The 16,855-nt window shown below is 56.9% G+C and overlaps 1 protein-coding gene and 1 long non-coding RNA gene across 4 annotated transcripts in view; one reads left to right on the top strand and one right to left on the bottom strand.

The window, feature by feature from the left end:
* The window catches only part of SLC2A1 (solute carrier family 2 member 1), a 29,699-nt gene extending 21,281 nt beyond the window's left edge, over positions 1–8,418 (bottom strand). Inside the window, 1 exon segment of the mRNA NM_001105687.1 lies at positions 8,275–8,418. Within this exon segment, the coding sequence (NP_001099157.1) occupies positions 8,275–8,292 (18 nt within the window). The 5' untranslated portion in view covers positions 8,293–8,418.
* On the top strand, positions 7,911–14,099 carry LOC127493468 (uncharacterized). 3 transcript variants are annotated; one of them, XR_016211068.1, is made up of 3 exons: positions 8,684–8,910; positions 9,153–9,282; positions 13,686–14,099. It is a non-coding gene; the product is annotated as an uncharacterized LOC127493468 (long non-coding RNA). The 3 variants fall into 3 exon arrangements; XR_016211069.1 differs by lacking the exons at positions 8,684–8,910; positions 9,153–9,282 and adding an exon at positions 7,911–8,038; XR_016211070.1 differs by lacking the exons at positions 9,153–9,282; positions 13,686–14,099 and adding an exon at positions 10,948–11,277 and having other exon boundaries at positions 8,624–8,910.
* Positions 14,100–16,855: the final 2,756 nt, after the last annotated feature.

Raw genomic sequence — 16,855 nt, 5'->3', positions numbered from 1 at the left:
GTGCCCCTGTGCCTGTCCTCGGCAGCTCCAGCCCCGGGCTTGGCCTGCAGCAGGCCCTCAGTCAATATTGGCAGAGGAAGGGTGTGTGGCCCTGCCGCTCAGAGGCAGGGTGTTCCCTGCAGAATCCAGATGTCACTCCCTTTTGTCTTGTCCTCGTCCTCCTCCCACGGCTTCCCTCACACAAGGGCAGGGGACCCTCTGCCTGCTTTGCCCAAAGCTCGGGCGGGGGGGATGGGCAGGTGGGGTCTAGTTGAGAGCTCCCCTTTTACTGACTTTGCATGCGTTCCTTTTCTGAGAGTTGAACAAAGTTCTAGACTTTACAACTTTTCAGATTGCTCTGACATCCTCCCTGATAAGGAGTCTAAGGCCAGAGGACACCCGGCCAACAAAAGGATTCCCGGCCTGGTGTTTCACCCTCTACCTCCTTCTATCCTGGCTGGTCTTTCCAGAAAGCCAATGCTGGCCCACGGCGGAAGCCTCAGGTACACGGTCCCCTGAGAGTCATTTCCTGGGAGCCTTCAAGTGATGTCAGGACTCTCGCATGGCTGAGCGTCCCCAGCACCCCCACGGTGGCCCCGGAGGCAGAGGGTGCTCACCGGGCTGTAGGGCAGAGACCAGAGGAGAGGGCGGGCAGGCGCAGTTATCGGCGGCACCAGCAAGGAGGTGCTGGGCACCCTGCCAGCGGCCGCTCACACATCCTGATTTAAGCACTGCACAGCAGCTGGGGTGGGGTAGGGGGAGATTGCTCCCACTTCACAGAGGAGAAAGTGGGAGGCTCAGAGAGGAAGAGGTGCGTGCATAGCCAGAGGGCCCTTGGATTCCCTGAAGTTTCTAGTTGGGGGGTCTCTGGTGCCAAATTCTGCTCCCTTCCTGCTCGGATCCTCCCCCCTGCTTCCGGGTTTGGGTTCCTGAAGGAAACAAGGTTTCTACCTGGTGCTTTCTATGTAGGTCAGACTCGGTTCCAGCAGCCACGCTCTGCGCTTCGCCTGCTCCGAGCAGAGACAGCCCCGTCTCAAGCTCAGAAACTTTTTGGCCACCTCACTGGATTTTGCTCCAAGGCAGGGTTGGCAAACTAAGGCCTCTGGGCCAAATGCAGTGGCCGGCTCAGAACAGGCTTTGGATTTCTAAGCAGCAGGGGACAGGTGACCAACAGTTTGTGATTATGTGAAAACTAATATTCAATCCCAATTTCAGTGACCACTGGGTTTTACTGGAACACAGCCACACACGTGTGTTTATGTCTTGTTTATGGCTGCTTTTATGCCACAACGCCAGAGCTGAGTGGTTGGGACAGGCAGAAACCAGATGGTTCAGGAAGCTGACAATTTTTACTACTATTTGGCCTTTACAGAACAAGTTTGCCAACCTCTGCTTTAATCCCCAGGTGCCCTGAACCCAAAGTGTGAAACTGCCCAAGATTGTCAAAGCCTCCCAGGAAAAATCAGATCCTCCCTAAATAATCCGAGAAGTGTGCATCCTATGGGATGCTAAACGCAATTGACTAGCCCTCTGGGCTGTGTGCCCAGACCCTCAGACTGGAACGGGACCTTGGAGATGCTGCCACCCTGGAGGTGGTATGCATTCAATGGTGAGATGGGGCATATGCAAAGGTCACTGTCACTCCCAGCACACAAGTGTAAGTCCCACCTCCACTGGGGGGGCCTTAAAAAAGTCTCTTCCTACGAACAGGTGTTTGGCTCAGCAGTGAAGACACCTGCATTTGCTCACCTCCTGACTCCAGCTGCCCGCGAAGGAACATCCGGGTGGTGATGGCTCAGTGACTGGGCTCCTGCGACCCACGTGGGGGACCTGGATTGAGTTCTCAGCTCCCAGTTTATGGGCTTTTGAGGGGTAAACCAACAGATGGGAGTTCCTCTTTACGTCTCTCTCTCTCAAAAAATAAGTCTTTTTCCTAAAGCTTCAGTTCTCCCTGAGAGGTTTTTCCAAGAAAAAAAATTACTTTGCTAAAGAAAAGCTATGCCTGAATTCATGTTTCCAACCCTATCCTAGCCAATGGGGCCTCGATGACAAACTAACCCTAATCCCTGCCCAGGGAACTTGACATTTCAGTCGAGGGCTAAGGCAGAAAATAAATGCTTGTCATAACATCAGGTGGTGAATCTGCATCACGGTGGGACATGCCTGTAATGGAATAGTACGCAGCTGTTGGAAAGAACGCAGCACATCTGCACATGCTGACTGATACCCGAGGAGCCCTGGGGCTTGTACAACGGCGCTGGCTGGGGTGCGCAGAGACAGGCGCTGCACATATTGGGCTGGTGAGCAAGAAGGGCCAGGCAGAACAATGGAGAAAGCATGATCCAGTTGCACAAACATGACATTTGTAGGCATGCATCAACACATGCATGACAAGAGATCTGTGAAGGCAAGCACCAATGCGTTACAGCTGGAGAAGACATTCTTTCGCCTGTTAAGTGTCATGAGAATTGGTTCTATGACTTCTGTATTAGAAAAAAATTGGAATATCAGGAACTCTATTGGACACAGCTCTGGGGCCCATGCTTGCCCTCCCTGCGCCCCAGAAGTCTCAGAGCAAGCGGCAACCCCACAACACAACACACCATGTAAAGATTCAAAAAGTTCGTGGAAAATGGAATTCAAATTTTATCTTGAAGGAAAAAATATTTGAAGTTCATGCAGGATGGGCATAGCAGGTAAAGCCACCATCTGCAGCGCCAGCATCCCATGTGGGTGCCAGTTCGAGTCCCAGCTGCTCCACTTCCAATCTAGCTCCCTACTAAGTGTGCCTGGGAAAGCAGTGAAAGATAGCTCAAGAGCTTGGGTCCCTGCACCCACGTGGGAGACCCAGGTGAAGGTCCTGGCCCCTGGCTTTGGTCTGGCTCAGTCCCGGCTGTTGCAGCCATTTGGGGAGCAAAGCAGTGGATGGGAAATCCCTCCCTTTCCATTTCTCCCTCTCGTTCTCTGTAACTCTGCCTTTCACAGGTTTTCCATAGTATGCATTTTCCATGAACTTTATGAAGACCCCACTTATATCTGGGAGATAGGGGTGGGCGGCTCCACACACATGAACAGCTTAAATCTTTTACAAATCAGCATCTTAGAAAGATGACGTTAATTCATCCTTATACACCCCACATGCTGGCTGTGTGGGAACAGCCTCCTGTCTGGGGGCCTGGAGGGGTGAGTGGGCAGGAGCAAGGACAGGCACCAGCAACAGGGGCACTGTGCATTCACAAGGCTAACTCCCAAGGGGGCAGCTGCCCATGCCTCTGTCAGGCTGTGGCTGGTGGGCTCAGTGAGGGGCTACTCCGCAGAGAGGATTAGGGCCAGGATGGAGCCTGCAGGTAGGCGGAGTTGCTGGGCAGTGCCCGGCATGCAGTGTCCCTCACAATAGTGATGGCAAAGCGAGCTGTCTGGACACTCAAGCTGTGCTCAGACCAGCGCCCAGTGCCACCATTCGTGGACTGCCACCACCAGGCTGTGGACAGCGATGACGCGGCCACGCCCACTGGGACACCGGACTTCACAACTACCGTGTCACATGATGGGTGGTTGTGAGCTCGGTGCTGCTCCTGGCCATGCCATGGGTAAGGGCTGGGAGGAGAGGGGAGCCCGGAGTAGCACGCCAGCCCCGGGGGGCCGGGACCCTGAGCGGGAGCTCTGATACAGTTGTGTGGGCTGCTCCAAGTTATCACACACCAGGGGGAGCCGGAGGAGGCAGCAGCCAGGGGCAGGAGGAGGTTCTGCTGGAGTCTCCTCAAGCTGGGCCCCAGCCCAAGAGGCCTCCCCCCCCTTTCTCCAGCAGAGGGCCCTACAGCCATCTGGTGGCTCCGGGGCTCCTGCTGGGCTGTGAAAGGCCTCCTGGGCACTGCCCAGCTCCCAAGGGACCCAGACACCAGTGCCAACGAGAGGTGCGGCTGGCCTAAGGTCAGACAGTAGAGCTGATTCGGAAGCAGGGTCCTCTACTCCCCACTCCCACACAAGTGGGCAGGGGGAACCGGAAGTCTGGGCCAAGCCATTCGGGCAGATGTTCTGTCCCCAGAGGCCTCGGCAGCCACATGTCCCATCAGCTGGGGCCTGCCAAGAGCTCTCTCCACTTCAGAGCACGTGGAGACCCTGGGGAGGCAAAAGCCAGTGAAGCCCTAGAAAGGGCAAACGCGACCTTCCGCCGGCCGGGGTGCGAGGCCCGCTCAGTTACTGCGAAATCCCGTGTTCATGCGTCAGCTACTGCCAGGCCCAGTGGCTGGAGGACAGAGCCTCAGGCTCCACTCCACCCCGCCCTCTGAGGGAAGTAACAATCGCAGGTTTGTTTTGGTGGCCAGGGCTGGGCCTGTTGACCTGGACACAGCCTCTCGGAGCTTATGAGTCCAGCCAGGAGCTGTCCTGGCCTCTGCCATCCTAGGGACGCCGGTTACCAGACTGAGTGGCTTTGTCACCTCTGTGCCCAGAAGGGGGGTGGGGGGAAGGGGTTTCAGGCTGCAAGCCAGCGATGCACACTTTCTCCTTTGTTCCAGGCCTCCTGCAGTCTGCCAGCCTGGGGGAGAGGGGAAGGGATGCCCACACCCCTGGTGCTGGAGCAGAGGTCTGGGTCCCGACACCCCGTGACCAGGAGGCACCGGGCGAAGCTGAGCTCCCTGAAGTCACAAGCTGATTACTGCGGATTTGGGGCTGACCCAGCTCCGGAGCAAGTAGGGTCGGATCCCTGGGTGGCTCAGCAGTGGGCAAGGATCATCTCGGAGCTGTGTACATTGTTTGTCCGCCCCGACTGACCACACAAAGGGCCTTTCCATCTAAAATAGCCACCAGGCGGATTGAGGGCACAGGGCCAGTCTCACCTCATCTACCGGAGCAGCGAGGCCCACACATTACAGAGAAGGAAACCAAGGCTGCAGCAAAGCGGCTTCTCCAAGGTCAAATGCTTCATGGGAACAGTTAATGTTTCGTTTGCACTCACAGAAGTGAGTCAAATCAGCCGAATCCAACTTTTAGACTCCTGCTGCATCCACACAGCTTGGAAAGTCCTACCTCCCCAGGGACAGATGATGGGGGCGGAGGTGAGAAAGAAAGTGGCTCCTTTTTTTTTTTTAACTGCTGCAGAGCCCCTCCAATCTTTTGTGAAAGCCTTAACTTGGACAAGTGTCTTCCCTTCTCTGTCATCCGCCAAACCAAGGTCTGGGCCATGGCTGGAAGACCCCTCCGACTACGGCTTTCCTTATCATTGTTACCATCTTGGAACGGCTGGCAGTGTGTTGGGGGGGTGGGCTCAGTGTGCGACCTTGGCAAAGTCATTTTTTATTAGGACTATACAGCTGCTGTGACTTGTGGGCAGATGGGAGGATTCCAGGAGCTAACAGCCTCAAAAGTCCCTCTCGGAGGACCCAAATGCAGGCAGGGAGGGGGAAGCCCAAGGCAGAACCACGGGGGCTCTGGGCCTGGCATGCCCCGCCCAGCTTCCTGAGAAACCATTAAAGCTAGGAGCTTTAATGATTAACCTGAGTGATTCATACTAGCGGGGGGGGGGGGGGCAGGCATCCTGGCCCCCAAATGCTCCCATCACCAGAATACCGGACTTTTGGACAGAGGCCAAGACCCAGGTACAGGTGGCGGGAGGCGCAGGAACATTTTTGGGGCGTCCGTGGGGACAGATACTCTAATGATGGAAATAGAGCAAGCTGAGCTTCAAAACCCATCTGCAGGGCTTCATCGGTGGTGCGCCTGGGGCCACCAGGAGAGCCCCACAGATCCCCGATTTCTTCTGACTGCGGGGCAGAGCCTGGTCAGCCAGGCGGAGGCAGGGGCAGGGTCAGCCCAGAGTTCTCCCAAAGGTGCGAGACATCCCCAGATAGGGCTCAGCCTTGCCTGCTGCTCACGGGGGATCGTGGGTGAACTGGCTGGGATGCGACGGGACTCCTCCTGTCCCCGCCTTCCTTCCGACTCAGTTAAGCTCATTACTACAAACTGCAAGGCGCACAACAGAACAGGAGTGAGTCAGCCCAGTCAAGTCCCAGGTCCTAGGAGATGAAGGGGGGCAGAGCAGAACCAAGGTTTCGGAGCCAGACACACAGGCAAGCGATCCAAGCTCTCCTGGCACCAGCTTAACATCCTGCACAGAAAGGCCGGGCTGGCTGATCAGATCGGCAGGCTCCGAAGGCCAGGACTGCATTCTGGAATGTACACAAGGTGACCCCTGGGGGACTTAGAATCCCCTACCATCTACCTCATATTTGTTTCTTGAAAGTTCTACCTCCTGCAGACATATAATCTACTAACATCATAACGCATGCATATCGTGTATATTTAGAGTATATAAACATTTGCATTTAATTTATAAATACAGACAAACCACAAGGAAGGAGGGGCTGCAAGCTGTTTACTGATGGGGTGGGTGGTGGAAAGTGTGGTGAGCACAGCACCAAAGCACGGTGCAGCCTTTGGAACGGGCTGGCACAAGGACGGCCCTTGACGTGAAGCTAACGCTGTCCCCTCCACCCAAAATTTAAGAAGTGCCCTGAAAAGGGGCAGTGGCGACAGAACCAAAAGCCCTTTCTGAGTAGCCTGGGTTCCGATCCAGCTCGGCCAAGCTGGGTGATTTCAGGAAAGGTACTTCCCTTCTCTGAGTTCAGCCCGGGGAGGAACCAGCAGGGCTGGACGGTGAGCGACACGGCAAAGGCTTTTAGCCAAGGGCCCAGGAAACCATGAGTGGCTGTCGATTCTCCCTTCCACTTTTCTGTCTCCACACCTCCTCTGCATTGATCCACTCCACTCGGAAACGCCCGTGTCTGGGGTCTCAAGGCTAAACAGAATTTTGTCTTGCGGAAGAGAAACTGAGGCCCAACAGGCGAAGTGGCCGCCAGAGCCCTGAGATGGCACAGGGACCTGTCGGGACTTCAGCCCTGGCCACGAGCTGCCAGCGCTCCTCCTCGGCTTCCATCTAGTGACACCCCACCGTGGTGCCACCTGCGCCTGCGCAGAGCCTGTCCAGAGGGGACAGCTTCCTCCAGGTCTCACCTCACCTGCAGCCCCAGGGCGAGGGCAGGATGGAGCAAGTCCTCTGGCTTCACAGGTATGTGGGGAGGCCTTTTCCCAGCGGAGGCTGCGGCCTGGCGCCACGGCGCTCAGTCCCACTGACACCTCCACGGCCCGCGGAGCGGGGCAGTTCTGAGTTCAGAGCCACCCCTCGTCCCAGGAAGAAAGGGCGGGGGCACTCTACTCTGGTGCCTTCCCAGCCGGACAGGAGAAAATCCAAGTAAGAAAGAGAGCGTTTCAAACGAAAAAAAAAAAAGTGACTTGAAAATGATATAGACTGGGGGGAGGGGGGAGAGGAAAGGAACCTAACACCGTCCTATACATCAAGAGTGTGTTGAAAAGAAACCTCTCTGCGGACAAGCTATAAGGACCCCTTACAGGACAAGCCGGTCTACAGAGGGAACGAGACCCCGTGGCGCCAGCGGTCTGCCCCCGAGGGTCCTCGTCGGTACAGAGGCAGAGGCCCTCGTACCCCGGCCCTGGGCGTGCGCTGGGCCCGAGCAGCTGCAACCCGGGACGCCTCCCCGGCCCCGGCCCCCGGAGCCCGCGCTGCTCCTCAGAGCACATCCTCGGGCCCGGGCAAAAAAAAACTTCAGGGTCAGTACGACTATTAAGGAAGGGCCTCGGAGATCGGCCGTTCGTTCCCCACCTCCCCGCTGGGGCCAGGCACGCCCGGTCCGAGCCGGGCCCGAAGAGCGTCTCCCGCCGCGGCACCCCGGGAGGCCGGCTCGAGGCCGGTCAACGCCTCAGGCCAGGCCGTGCACTCCGTGCCGCGCCCGGGCGCGGGTAGCCGCGGACCCCAGCCGGCCGAGCGCGGGCGGGTCCCGCCTCCTCCGCGCGCCGGGGCCGGGCCGGGGGCTCGGCCGGCTCAGCCAATGGGCGCCACGCTCGGGCCCCCTCCCCCGCCCCGGGAGGAGCCGGCGCAGGGCCGCCGCCGCCGAGGTCGTGCGCGACGTGCGGCGCCCGGGCCCTGTGTCCCCGGCCCCCGCCGGGCCGCGTGGACGGCACGGCGCCCCCGGAAGGAAGCCAGGTATGGAGAGCGGGCGCCAGCTACGCACGCGGCGCTCTCCGGCCCGCCACATCCCCAGCCGAAGGCGCCCCGCGTGCGCCGCGCCGGCGGGGCGCTCGCTGCGCTGGGGACCCGCGCCGCGCCGGCTTGGAGAGGCGCCCAAGGCGGCCGCGCGGTCGGGGAGGCCAGGGCCACGCAGGGGCCGGCAGGATCGGCGCCTTTGTTCCGGGCGGGGAGGCCCGCGGCGCGCCGCTCACCTTGCTGCTGGGTTCCATGGCCGCGCTGCGCTAGTGGTTCTGGCAGTGCTGGGTGCGCGGGCGGCGCTCTGCGACTCGGATCCCGAGACTCCGACGGCGGCTGACTCCGACTTGGGTCGCTCGGCCTCTCGCTGCCTGGCGCGCTCGTCCTGGGTCCGGCACGCTCGCCGGTGCTGCCCTGGCCTCCGGCCTCCTGCCTCCTGCCTCCTGGCCGAGAGCGCGCGGACAGCCGCGTTTATAGGACCCCAGCCATTGGCTGGCGCCGCCGGTGTGTCGGGGGGTGTGGGCAGAGCTCGGGGCGGGGCCTGGGGCCCACGGCCCACACGTCCGGGGCGGGGCGCGGCGGGGAGGGGGCGCTCGGGAGGGGGCGGAGGGCGCGGGCCGGGCCTCGCTGCTGCTGCCGCGCTTCCCGGCTCGCGGAGCTCCGGGCCCGGGAGGGCGCTCGCTGTGTGACCCTGGGCGAGCGCGCGCGCCTCTCTGAGCCTCGGTGGCCTCCTCCGGCAAAATGGTGGCGCCGGTACCCGGCTGTAAGGCGAGCGAGCCGGGAGCGGCCGGGGAGAGCGCTTCAGACCCAGGACGCTGCCTCCGAGTGACTTCGGGAAATAGGGGTGACCGCGGCGTCGTTAGGAAGATTGAGTGAGTGAATATTGAAAGTGGCCAGCACAGTACCTGCCCGCAGGAGTCTAGGAGGGAGACCAAGCAGGTCCGGCCCCGGGGCTGGGTTCGCCCTCCTCTTCCGATCCCCCACATTCCTGTTGGCCAGCCAGGCCTCTCTGCGGCACCGGCTGGGCTCCCGGCCTGGAGACCCGTACCCACGTCTCACCTGGGCCCCAGAATCACCACCTCTGCCACGCTGCCTTCTCCCTCCGGATATTCAGGTGCATCCCGGGTGATGGGTACCATAGGCAGCTCAGCCTCAAGGTTAAGGACGCAGGAGAGCTCCAGCTTGGCCCAGCTCTGCTGCAAGCAGGCACTTTTACCCAAGCTTGTAGAACATGGAATTAAAAGGTAAGCTGGCTGCCCTGCAAAAAAAAAATCTTGAGATCCATGTTTTTTTTTTTTCCATTCAGTTTTTGGAACCCCTAGGTGTGCCAACCTGGTAGGGTCCAGGCCGGCTTCTGGTCTGGGAGCCTGTTTTCTTGTGCATCAACTCTGATGTGCATGAGAGTTAGAAGCGCCAGAGGAGCCCATGAGGGCCTCAGTCCAGGCTGTCACACAGCGGGACCTCACTGTTGCCTGTGAGGTCACATGGTGTCCTCTGCTCCACCGGTGCGTTGCTTGGGGGTACAGTGAAGGGAAACCTCCAGCCCCACCCAGTCCCCAGGTCTGCCCGAGGTCCCGAGGTTGGGCCGGGAGTCCTTTTCCCTGAGGAGGGGATCCTGGTGGGGTTATTTATTGTCTATTGGAAACAGGGAGGCTGCGCTGACCACATGACCGCAGGAGTTCTCTGGGCAGGGTGTCCGGTGCTGGCTGGCGAGCTCGCCTAGTTTGGCTTGAAGCCCCGAGGGGGAGGCAGGCCCTTTCTGGGCACTGCTGCCCATGGCTCCGATTTCTGTGGGCTGGGAGGTGGGGATCCGCGGATCTGCTCACCCCACCGTCTACACCACTGCATCTCCCTGCCGGCTGCTGCCAGCTGCAATGTGCAGGGCCTCTGTCTCCTCCGCTCTCACCTCCTGCCATCCCGGACACGTTCATTCCCCTGCTCTCATGCAAGGAATGAGGCCCGAGCTCCGGGACATCAGTGCGCAAGCTCAGCCCTTCTCTCCCCGCCAGCACCTCACAGCCACATCTGTGCTCTGCCTGCCAAGAACCCCTCGGGCATGGGTCCTCCCCCAGAAAATGTTCCTGATCCCCCCAAGGTGGGATCTGTCTCTCCTGCTCCTGTCCTTGGTCTTCCCCAGACTGGGAGCACCTTGAGAACAGCTCCCGTAGCTGGGACGCCTGGTGGGGAGTGAAGGGGTGAACAAATGAATGAAGAATGAATGAACAAGCGAGCAGCTGGTCTGGTTTGCGAGTGTCTTTCCCTCGCACTCCAGTCGGTTCTACCAACACTTGCAGTCTTTCCTGAAGGAACTTTGGGGTTTTGCTGTCTCCCCGCTCCCCCCGAAGCTCCGTGCTTCCTCGCACTTCCAGGACACTGCCTCTCCCCGGTTGTGGGTTTGCCTCACTCAGTCCCTGAGTCACACTCACTAAGCAGACACCTTTTCCTTCCCCATGCTGGCCTTGGGCTGTCACTTTCCCAGGAACAGGGGCACGAGAGCTCACTGCTCGCCCTGAACTGGAGAGGAGACAGGAGGGAGGATGAGCAGCAGCAACACCAAGTTCAGGGTATAGGGATAAAAATGTATGCCTGGTAGGGGGGCAGGTTAGGCCACTGCCTGGGACGCTGCATCCCATCTCAGAGTGTCTGGTTCCAGTCTTCACTAGTCCACACTTCTGATCCAGCTTCCTGTTGATGCACCTGGGAGGCAACATTTGATGGCCCAAGTACTTGGGTTCCTGCCTCCCACATGGGAAACCCAGATAGAGTTCCCGGCTCCTGGCTTTGGTCTGGCCAGCCCCTGCTGTTGCAGGCATTTGGCGGGTGAACCAGGGGATAAAAGATCTCTCTCTCTCTCTCTCTCTCTCTCTCTCTCTCTCTCTCTCTCTTTCAAATTAAAAACAAAACACAAGGGGCTGGCACTGTGGCGCAGCAGGTTAATGCCCTGGCCTGAAGCACTGGCATCCCATATGGGCACCGTTTTGAGACCCGGCTGCTCCTCCTCCAATCCAGCTCTCTGCTATGGCCTGGGAAAGCAGTAGAAGATGGCTCAGGTCCTTGGGCCCCTGCACCCACGTGGGAGACCCAGAAGAAGCTCCTGGCTCTTGGCTGCAGATCAGCGTAGCTCCGGCCTTTGTGGCCAATTGGGGAGTGAACCATCAGATGGAAGACCTCTCTCTCTCTGCCTCTCCTCTGTGTAACTCTGACTTTCAAATAAATAAATATCTCAAAACAAAACAAAACACAAGAATGTGTACAGGAGAACAACTTGTCCTACAAGGGAAGGAGAGAGAGTAGAGAGAGCTTCAGCAAAGGGGTTTGTGTTGATCTGCGTCTAAGAGGCTGAATACGAGTTCATCAGGTGGATGGGGAGGGCTGTACTTGGCAAGGGAAAGCACGTGCCAAGGTCGCATTCAGAGAGCTAAAGGGACCAAAGACTCTGGACAGCACCCAGGGCACCCAGGGTCAGACTCCTGAGACCCAGCCCTGCTCTTTCCTTGCCAAGCGTCCCTGAGCTCCCTTCTCTGAGCCTCAGGATGCACATCTGTAAAGTGGGTGCGACAGTCCCCTTTTGGGTCACCCCTGGGAATAACAGATGTGTGTACAGGTCCATCCAAACAAGCTGGACTACTTGTACAGTCCACCCCCATGGATGGTCAGGAGGGCACTCAAGGTCGAAGCAAAGTGACCAGGAGCACAGCTTAGCTCCGCCCAGCTCCACTCCACCTGCCCAAACACAGACACACACACACACACCCCCATGACACACCTGCTGGAAATCCCATGTCTAGGTGTCCTGTCTCTGTAAATGGTTTATGAGCCCCCCGGGAGAGGGTACTGGAGGGGGGGCAAATTCATCAGAAGTTACTGACGCTGGACCAGAGGCGAGGCTTGTAATTTTGGCGACTGAGTCCTCAGGAGCAGAATTTAACTGCAACTACTACGGAGGTAGCACCAGGAAAAGCCCAAGGAAGTAGTGAAGGCCTGGTGCAGGGACGAGAGCAGGAGCACCTGCCTGGTGGGCAGATACGAAGGTGCAGGGGAAGCCGGAGAGCCGGCCACGTCCTCCCAGGCAGGGGCCAAGGAGAAAGAAGATGAAAGTTGGAGGCATCTGGGCGAGAGGAGTCTGTAGCGGTGGGATCACAGAGGATCCCCAGATGCCAGGTACCAGGACTAGGGGATTACTCCGTGGACGTCAGAGTTTTTGAGCGAGGGAGGCACCTGGAGATATCTCCGCCCTCTCACAGGCCTACCATACCTGCGGCTCTAAAGCGAGTGCGAGGAGGCTCCAGCACAGAGCCCCCCCCCGCACTGGGTCTGGAGGGAGCTGGTGTCCCCTCTCCCAGTCTGCACCCACAGCCACAGCCTTTGTTCCCTGGAGGCTGCCTTCAGCCCTGGAAGGAACTCGGGCTTTTCTGGGTCCGGTTCCAAGCAGTCCCAGCCCCAGCCGGTCGGTCGGAGGAAAAGAGCTCCCAGGGGCCGGAGAGGAGGTGCCAGGGGCACGGGCTGATGCTGGCGCCGTGCGTGCCCGAGCGCACGCACCGTGGGTGGGACGCAGCGGAGTGTGGGTGGAGGCGGGGCCGAGCAGCTCAGGAGTCACGGGTGAGTAGGGCGAGCCTGGAAAAGACTGTTTCTCCTTTAAAGGCAAGTGTGCCTGGCAGCCAGGAGAAAAGGCTCTGCCGAGTCAGCTGCTGCTGATGCAAGGGGGGCTCGCGGGAGCAGGGATGGGCGAACCCCTAATCCGCGCGATGTTTTGCAACTGCAGGTGAATGCAGTGTGGGACTCCGGGCGGGCCTGATGGGCCGGGCTCGACCGCCTTCCGTGTTTAATATGTTCACTCTGATTTGCACACTTCCAACCACCTGCTCCCAGGACGCTTTTCAGCGTCCCTTCTCTGTCCCCTGTGTGCCCCTCCCTGGCCCCCTGCAAGCGCTCTCACCAATGCCAACACCTACTCGCTGATGCTGGGGGCTACCAGAGGAGCCTGTCCCTTCTCCATTCTCTCCTGAGCGCCAGGCTTGTCCAGACAGCTGCCTGCCTCTAGGCTAGCCCTTGGCGTGTCCCACTGGCCACGCTAAAAGCTGAACAACTCGTTGCTCCTCTGGCGGCCGGTTGCCCCAGCCTGAGTGCCCAGTATCCAGTGGACTCTGGATTTCTGAAGTCCCACCGATCTCCACACATTCTCTCCACCCGCACAAGCCAGAGCCGCCGCTCATTCCTCGTCCCAGCCGCCACCACACTGGTCTCTCCAAAAGGCACCGCGGGCTGTGCACGTCCCTGCCTCTCGTGAGCATCTTTCCGTGGCACGCAACAACGTGGCTAGACTTGGCAGAGGTCCTGTGGAGTGACAGGCCAATGTGCAGAAGCATGTGACTGCGAGGAAACAACGCACAGCTGGCCTACAGGACCAGAGTTCTGGGCCCGGTTACCCTAGGAAGTCAGGGGCAGGGTGACTGTGAGGGGAGCGGGGCCTGGGCATGGGCAGGTGGAGACCTGATCAACAGTCTCGATGTTTTCCTTCTGCCCCGAGCTTCCGTGTGAGTCAGCACCGCAAGGTGAACCAATCCTGTCTTCACTTCACATTTCGGTATTTTGTCATCATGGTTTTGTTTTGTTTTGTTTTTCTTTCTCATTTTCATTTTTTTTTCAGAAGCATTGCATCAAAAATATTATTCAAGGCAGACATTTGGCACGGTGGTTAAGATTGCTTGAGAGACCTGGATTCCATCATGAGGTTCCCGGTTCAAGTCCCAGGTCCACTTCCAATTCCAGCTACCCTAGAAGACAGCAGAAGCTGGTCTGAAGTCCTGGGCTCCCTGCCACTCATACAGAAGACCCGGACTGGGTTTCTGGCTCCTGGCTTCACCCTGGCCCAGACCTGGCTTTTGTGGGCTTTGGGGAAGTGAGCAAGTGTGTGGAAGATCTCCCTCTCTCTCACTCTGTCTCTCTGTCTCTCTCTCTCTGTGTGTGTGTGTGTGTGTGTGTCTCTCTCTCTCTGTCTCTTTCCCACTCTCTGCCTTTCAAGCAAAATGAAGAAATAAATAAAGATTTTAAAAGCCAAAAATATTCTTTATCTAGATGACTGAATTTATTGGCACCCCATCCCCGCTATGTTTTCTGCGAGAGACCAGTGCCTCTCTTACCACCCTCTGCTCCTGTCCCTGCTGGTGACATTTGTACCTCATCCGGGTGCCAGTCACACATATGTGTTTACTTTGTAAAAATGCATGGAACTGTGTATATCCCCAGTTCCTGTTGCTTATTCTGTGCATATTATGCTTCAATTAACACTCTTTTTTTAACTTGAATTCCTTGTGACCCCTGGACCAGAAACAGTACATTCAGTTAATTTAATTTCCACAGAAAGTCTATGAATAATTTTTAAGACTTATTTATTTATTTGAAAGGTGGGGTGACAGAGAAAGAGGGACAGACAGAGAGAGCTCTTCCATCTGCTGGTTCATTCCCCAAGTGGCCACCAACAGCCAGATGTAGGCGAGGTTGGAGGAGCCCAGAGCTCCATCTGGGTCTTGCCACATGGGTGGCGAGGACCCAAGTACTTGGTTCATCCTCACTGCTTCCCATGCACATGGGCAGAGACCTAGATTAGAAGCAGAGCAGCCACAACACCAGCGCCTATGAGATGAGTGTTTTTCTCTCCATTTCCTAAAGCAGGAAACTAAGACTTCAGGGAATGCTTTGTCTCAAATCACACAGGTAGCGGGTGTGAATTCCAGCACTTGGATTAAAAGTGAGACAGAGGCCAGTGCTGTGGTGTAGGGGGTAAAGCCACTGCCTGTGACAATGGCATTCCATATTGTCACCCATTTGAATCCCAGTTGCTCCACTTCCGATCCAGCTCCCTGCCAGTGTGCCTGGAAAAGCAGTGGAAGATGGCCCCCGTGCTTGAGCCCCTGCACTCATGTGGAAGGCATAGAAGAAGCTCCTGGCTCCTGGCTCCTGGCTTTGGCCTGGCCCAGCCTTGGCCGTTGTGGCCATTTGGAGAGTGAACCACTGAATAGAAGATTCCCACCCCCCTCTCTCCCTCCCTCTCTGCTTTTCCCTCTCTCTGTGTGTGTAACTCTGCCTTCCAAATAAACAAAATAAATCTTAAATAAAAAGGGGGGTCAGGGGAGCAGGCATTGTGGTGCAGCGTGTTAAGCAGGGTTGCTTAGGAGGTTGAGGTTCCATATTAGAGTGCAGGTTCGAGTCCCAGCATCTCCACTTCCCATCCAGCTTCCTGCAGATGCACTTGGGAAGTCCACAGACTTTGGTCCCAAGTGTGGATCCCTGTCACCCATGTGGGAGACCCAGATGAAGCTCCCAGCTAATGGTTTCACTGTGTTCCAGCCCTGGCTTTTGTGGGCATTTGGGAATCAACCAGCAGTTGGAAGATCTCTCTCTCTCTCCCTCTTTCTCTCCTTCAAGTAGAAGAAAATAACTAAATAAACATTCAAAAATAAACAAATGGGCCAGGGCTGTGGCTGGCTCCTGGCTTCAGCCTGGCACAGCCCAAGCCATTGCTGCTATCTGGGGAGTGAACCAGGGGATGGAAGACATCTCCCTCTATCTTTCCTTCTCTCTTTCTCTCTCTCTAAATAAATAAATCTTTTAAAAAATAAAAATAAACAAACCCAACCAGCAGTGCTTATTCAGGCCCCTGACCCAGTGCCTGCACAAGCTGTGTACCTTGCCTGGCTCTTATCTCTTAGATTACAATTATTTGAGCCTTATCTTCCCCTTAGATAACCAGGGCAGGGGCTCAGACATTCCTGCCTTCCCTGTGTCCAACAAGCTATTCGGCACAGGAAAGAAATGGAGTGAATGACCCAAAGAATGAAAGAAGAGCATGCAGACAGAATGTGGTGGGAGAGTGCAGGCTTCGGAGACACCTGCTGGCTGTGAATCTCTGGGCATCGTACCTAAGCCTGAGACTCGGTGTCCTTATCTGTAAAATAGGAATAACGCCAGGGACCAATTGAAGAGTCTCTCAAGTGTATTCAGTTGAAGAGTTTGTCCCTAGGTATTTGTATGAAATATACTAACTCCCCGAGTCAAATAGGAAATTGTCTGATCTATGCAGTCAAAGAGAATTGAAAGCATTGTTTTGGGCCTGGCTCTGTGGCATAGTGGGTAAATCTGCCACCTGCGGTGCCAGCATCCCATATGGGTGCCAGTTCTAGTCCTGGCTGCTCCTCTTCCAATCCAGCTCTCTGCTATGGCCTGGGAAAGCAGTAGAAGATGACCCAAGTCCTTGGGTCCCTGTATACCCGTGGGAGACTTGGAAGAAGCTCCTGGCTTCAGATTGGCATGGTTCCAGCCATTGTGGCCATTTGGGGAGTGAGCCAGTAGATGGAAGACCTCTCTCTCTCTGTCTTTCTCTCTCTCGGCCTCTGCCTCTCTATATCTCTGCCTTTCAAATAAATAATCTTAAAAAAAAAAAAGCAAGCATCATTTCCAAGTTGGTCAGTTGATCATTCCACATAGTTCCATCAAATCTGAGTCCAGCATATTGTGATCAGCCCGTCCCAGCGTCCTGCACTGGCTTTACATTTGTTCCGTGTTCAGTGTGTCAGGTATGATGCCAAGAGGTGACACGAGCTGGAAGCTGGGTCAGTTGCTGCATATTGGAAAGCAAAGAGAAGCTGAACGTTTCTATCCGCAGCCCATGGATTGTAGTGAGTGGCAGCATCAGGCTGAATTATGTGTGGCAGAATAGGTGGCAAAGTTTGGAATGGTTGCCAACAATTTCCAAATGACCAATAGCTGGCCAGTGGGCAGGATCAGCAGTGTCAGAACCTCATATTTCCCTCTCTGGAA

This window comes from Oryctolagus cuniculus, chromosome 7, assembly GCF_051225735.1.
Source record: "Oryctolagus cuniculus isolate XC-2025 breed Fujian yellow rabbit chromosome 7, ASM5122573v1, whole genome shotgun sequence".
Taxonomy (NCBI): domain Eukaryota; kingdom Metazoa; phylum Chordata; class Mammalia; order Lagomorpha; family Leporidae; genus Oryctolagus; species Oryctolagus cuniculus.
The sequence above is the reverse complement of the archived record's forward strand: the minus strand, read 5'-3'. Positions and strand labels throughout refer to the sequence as shown.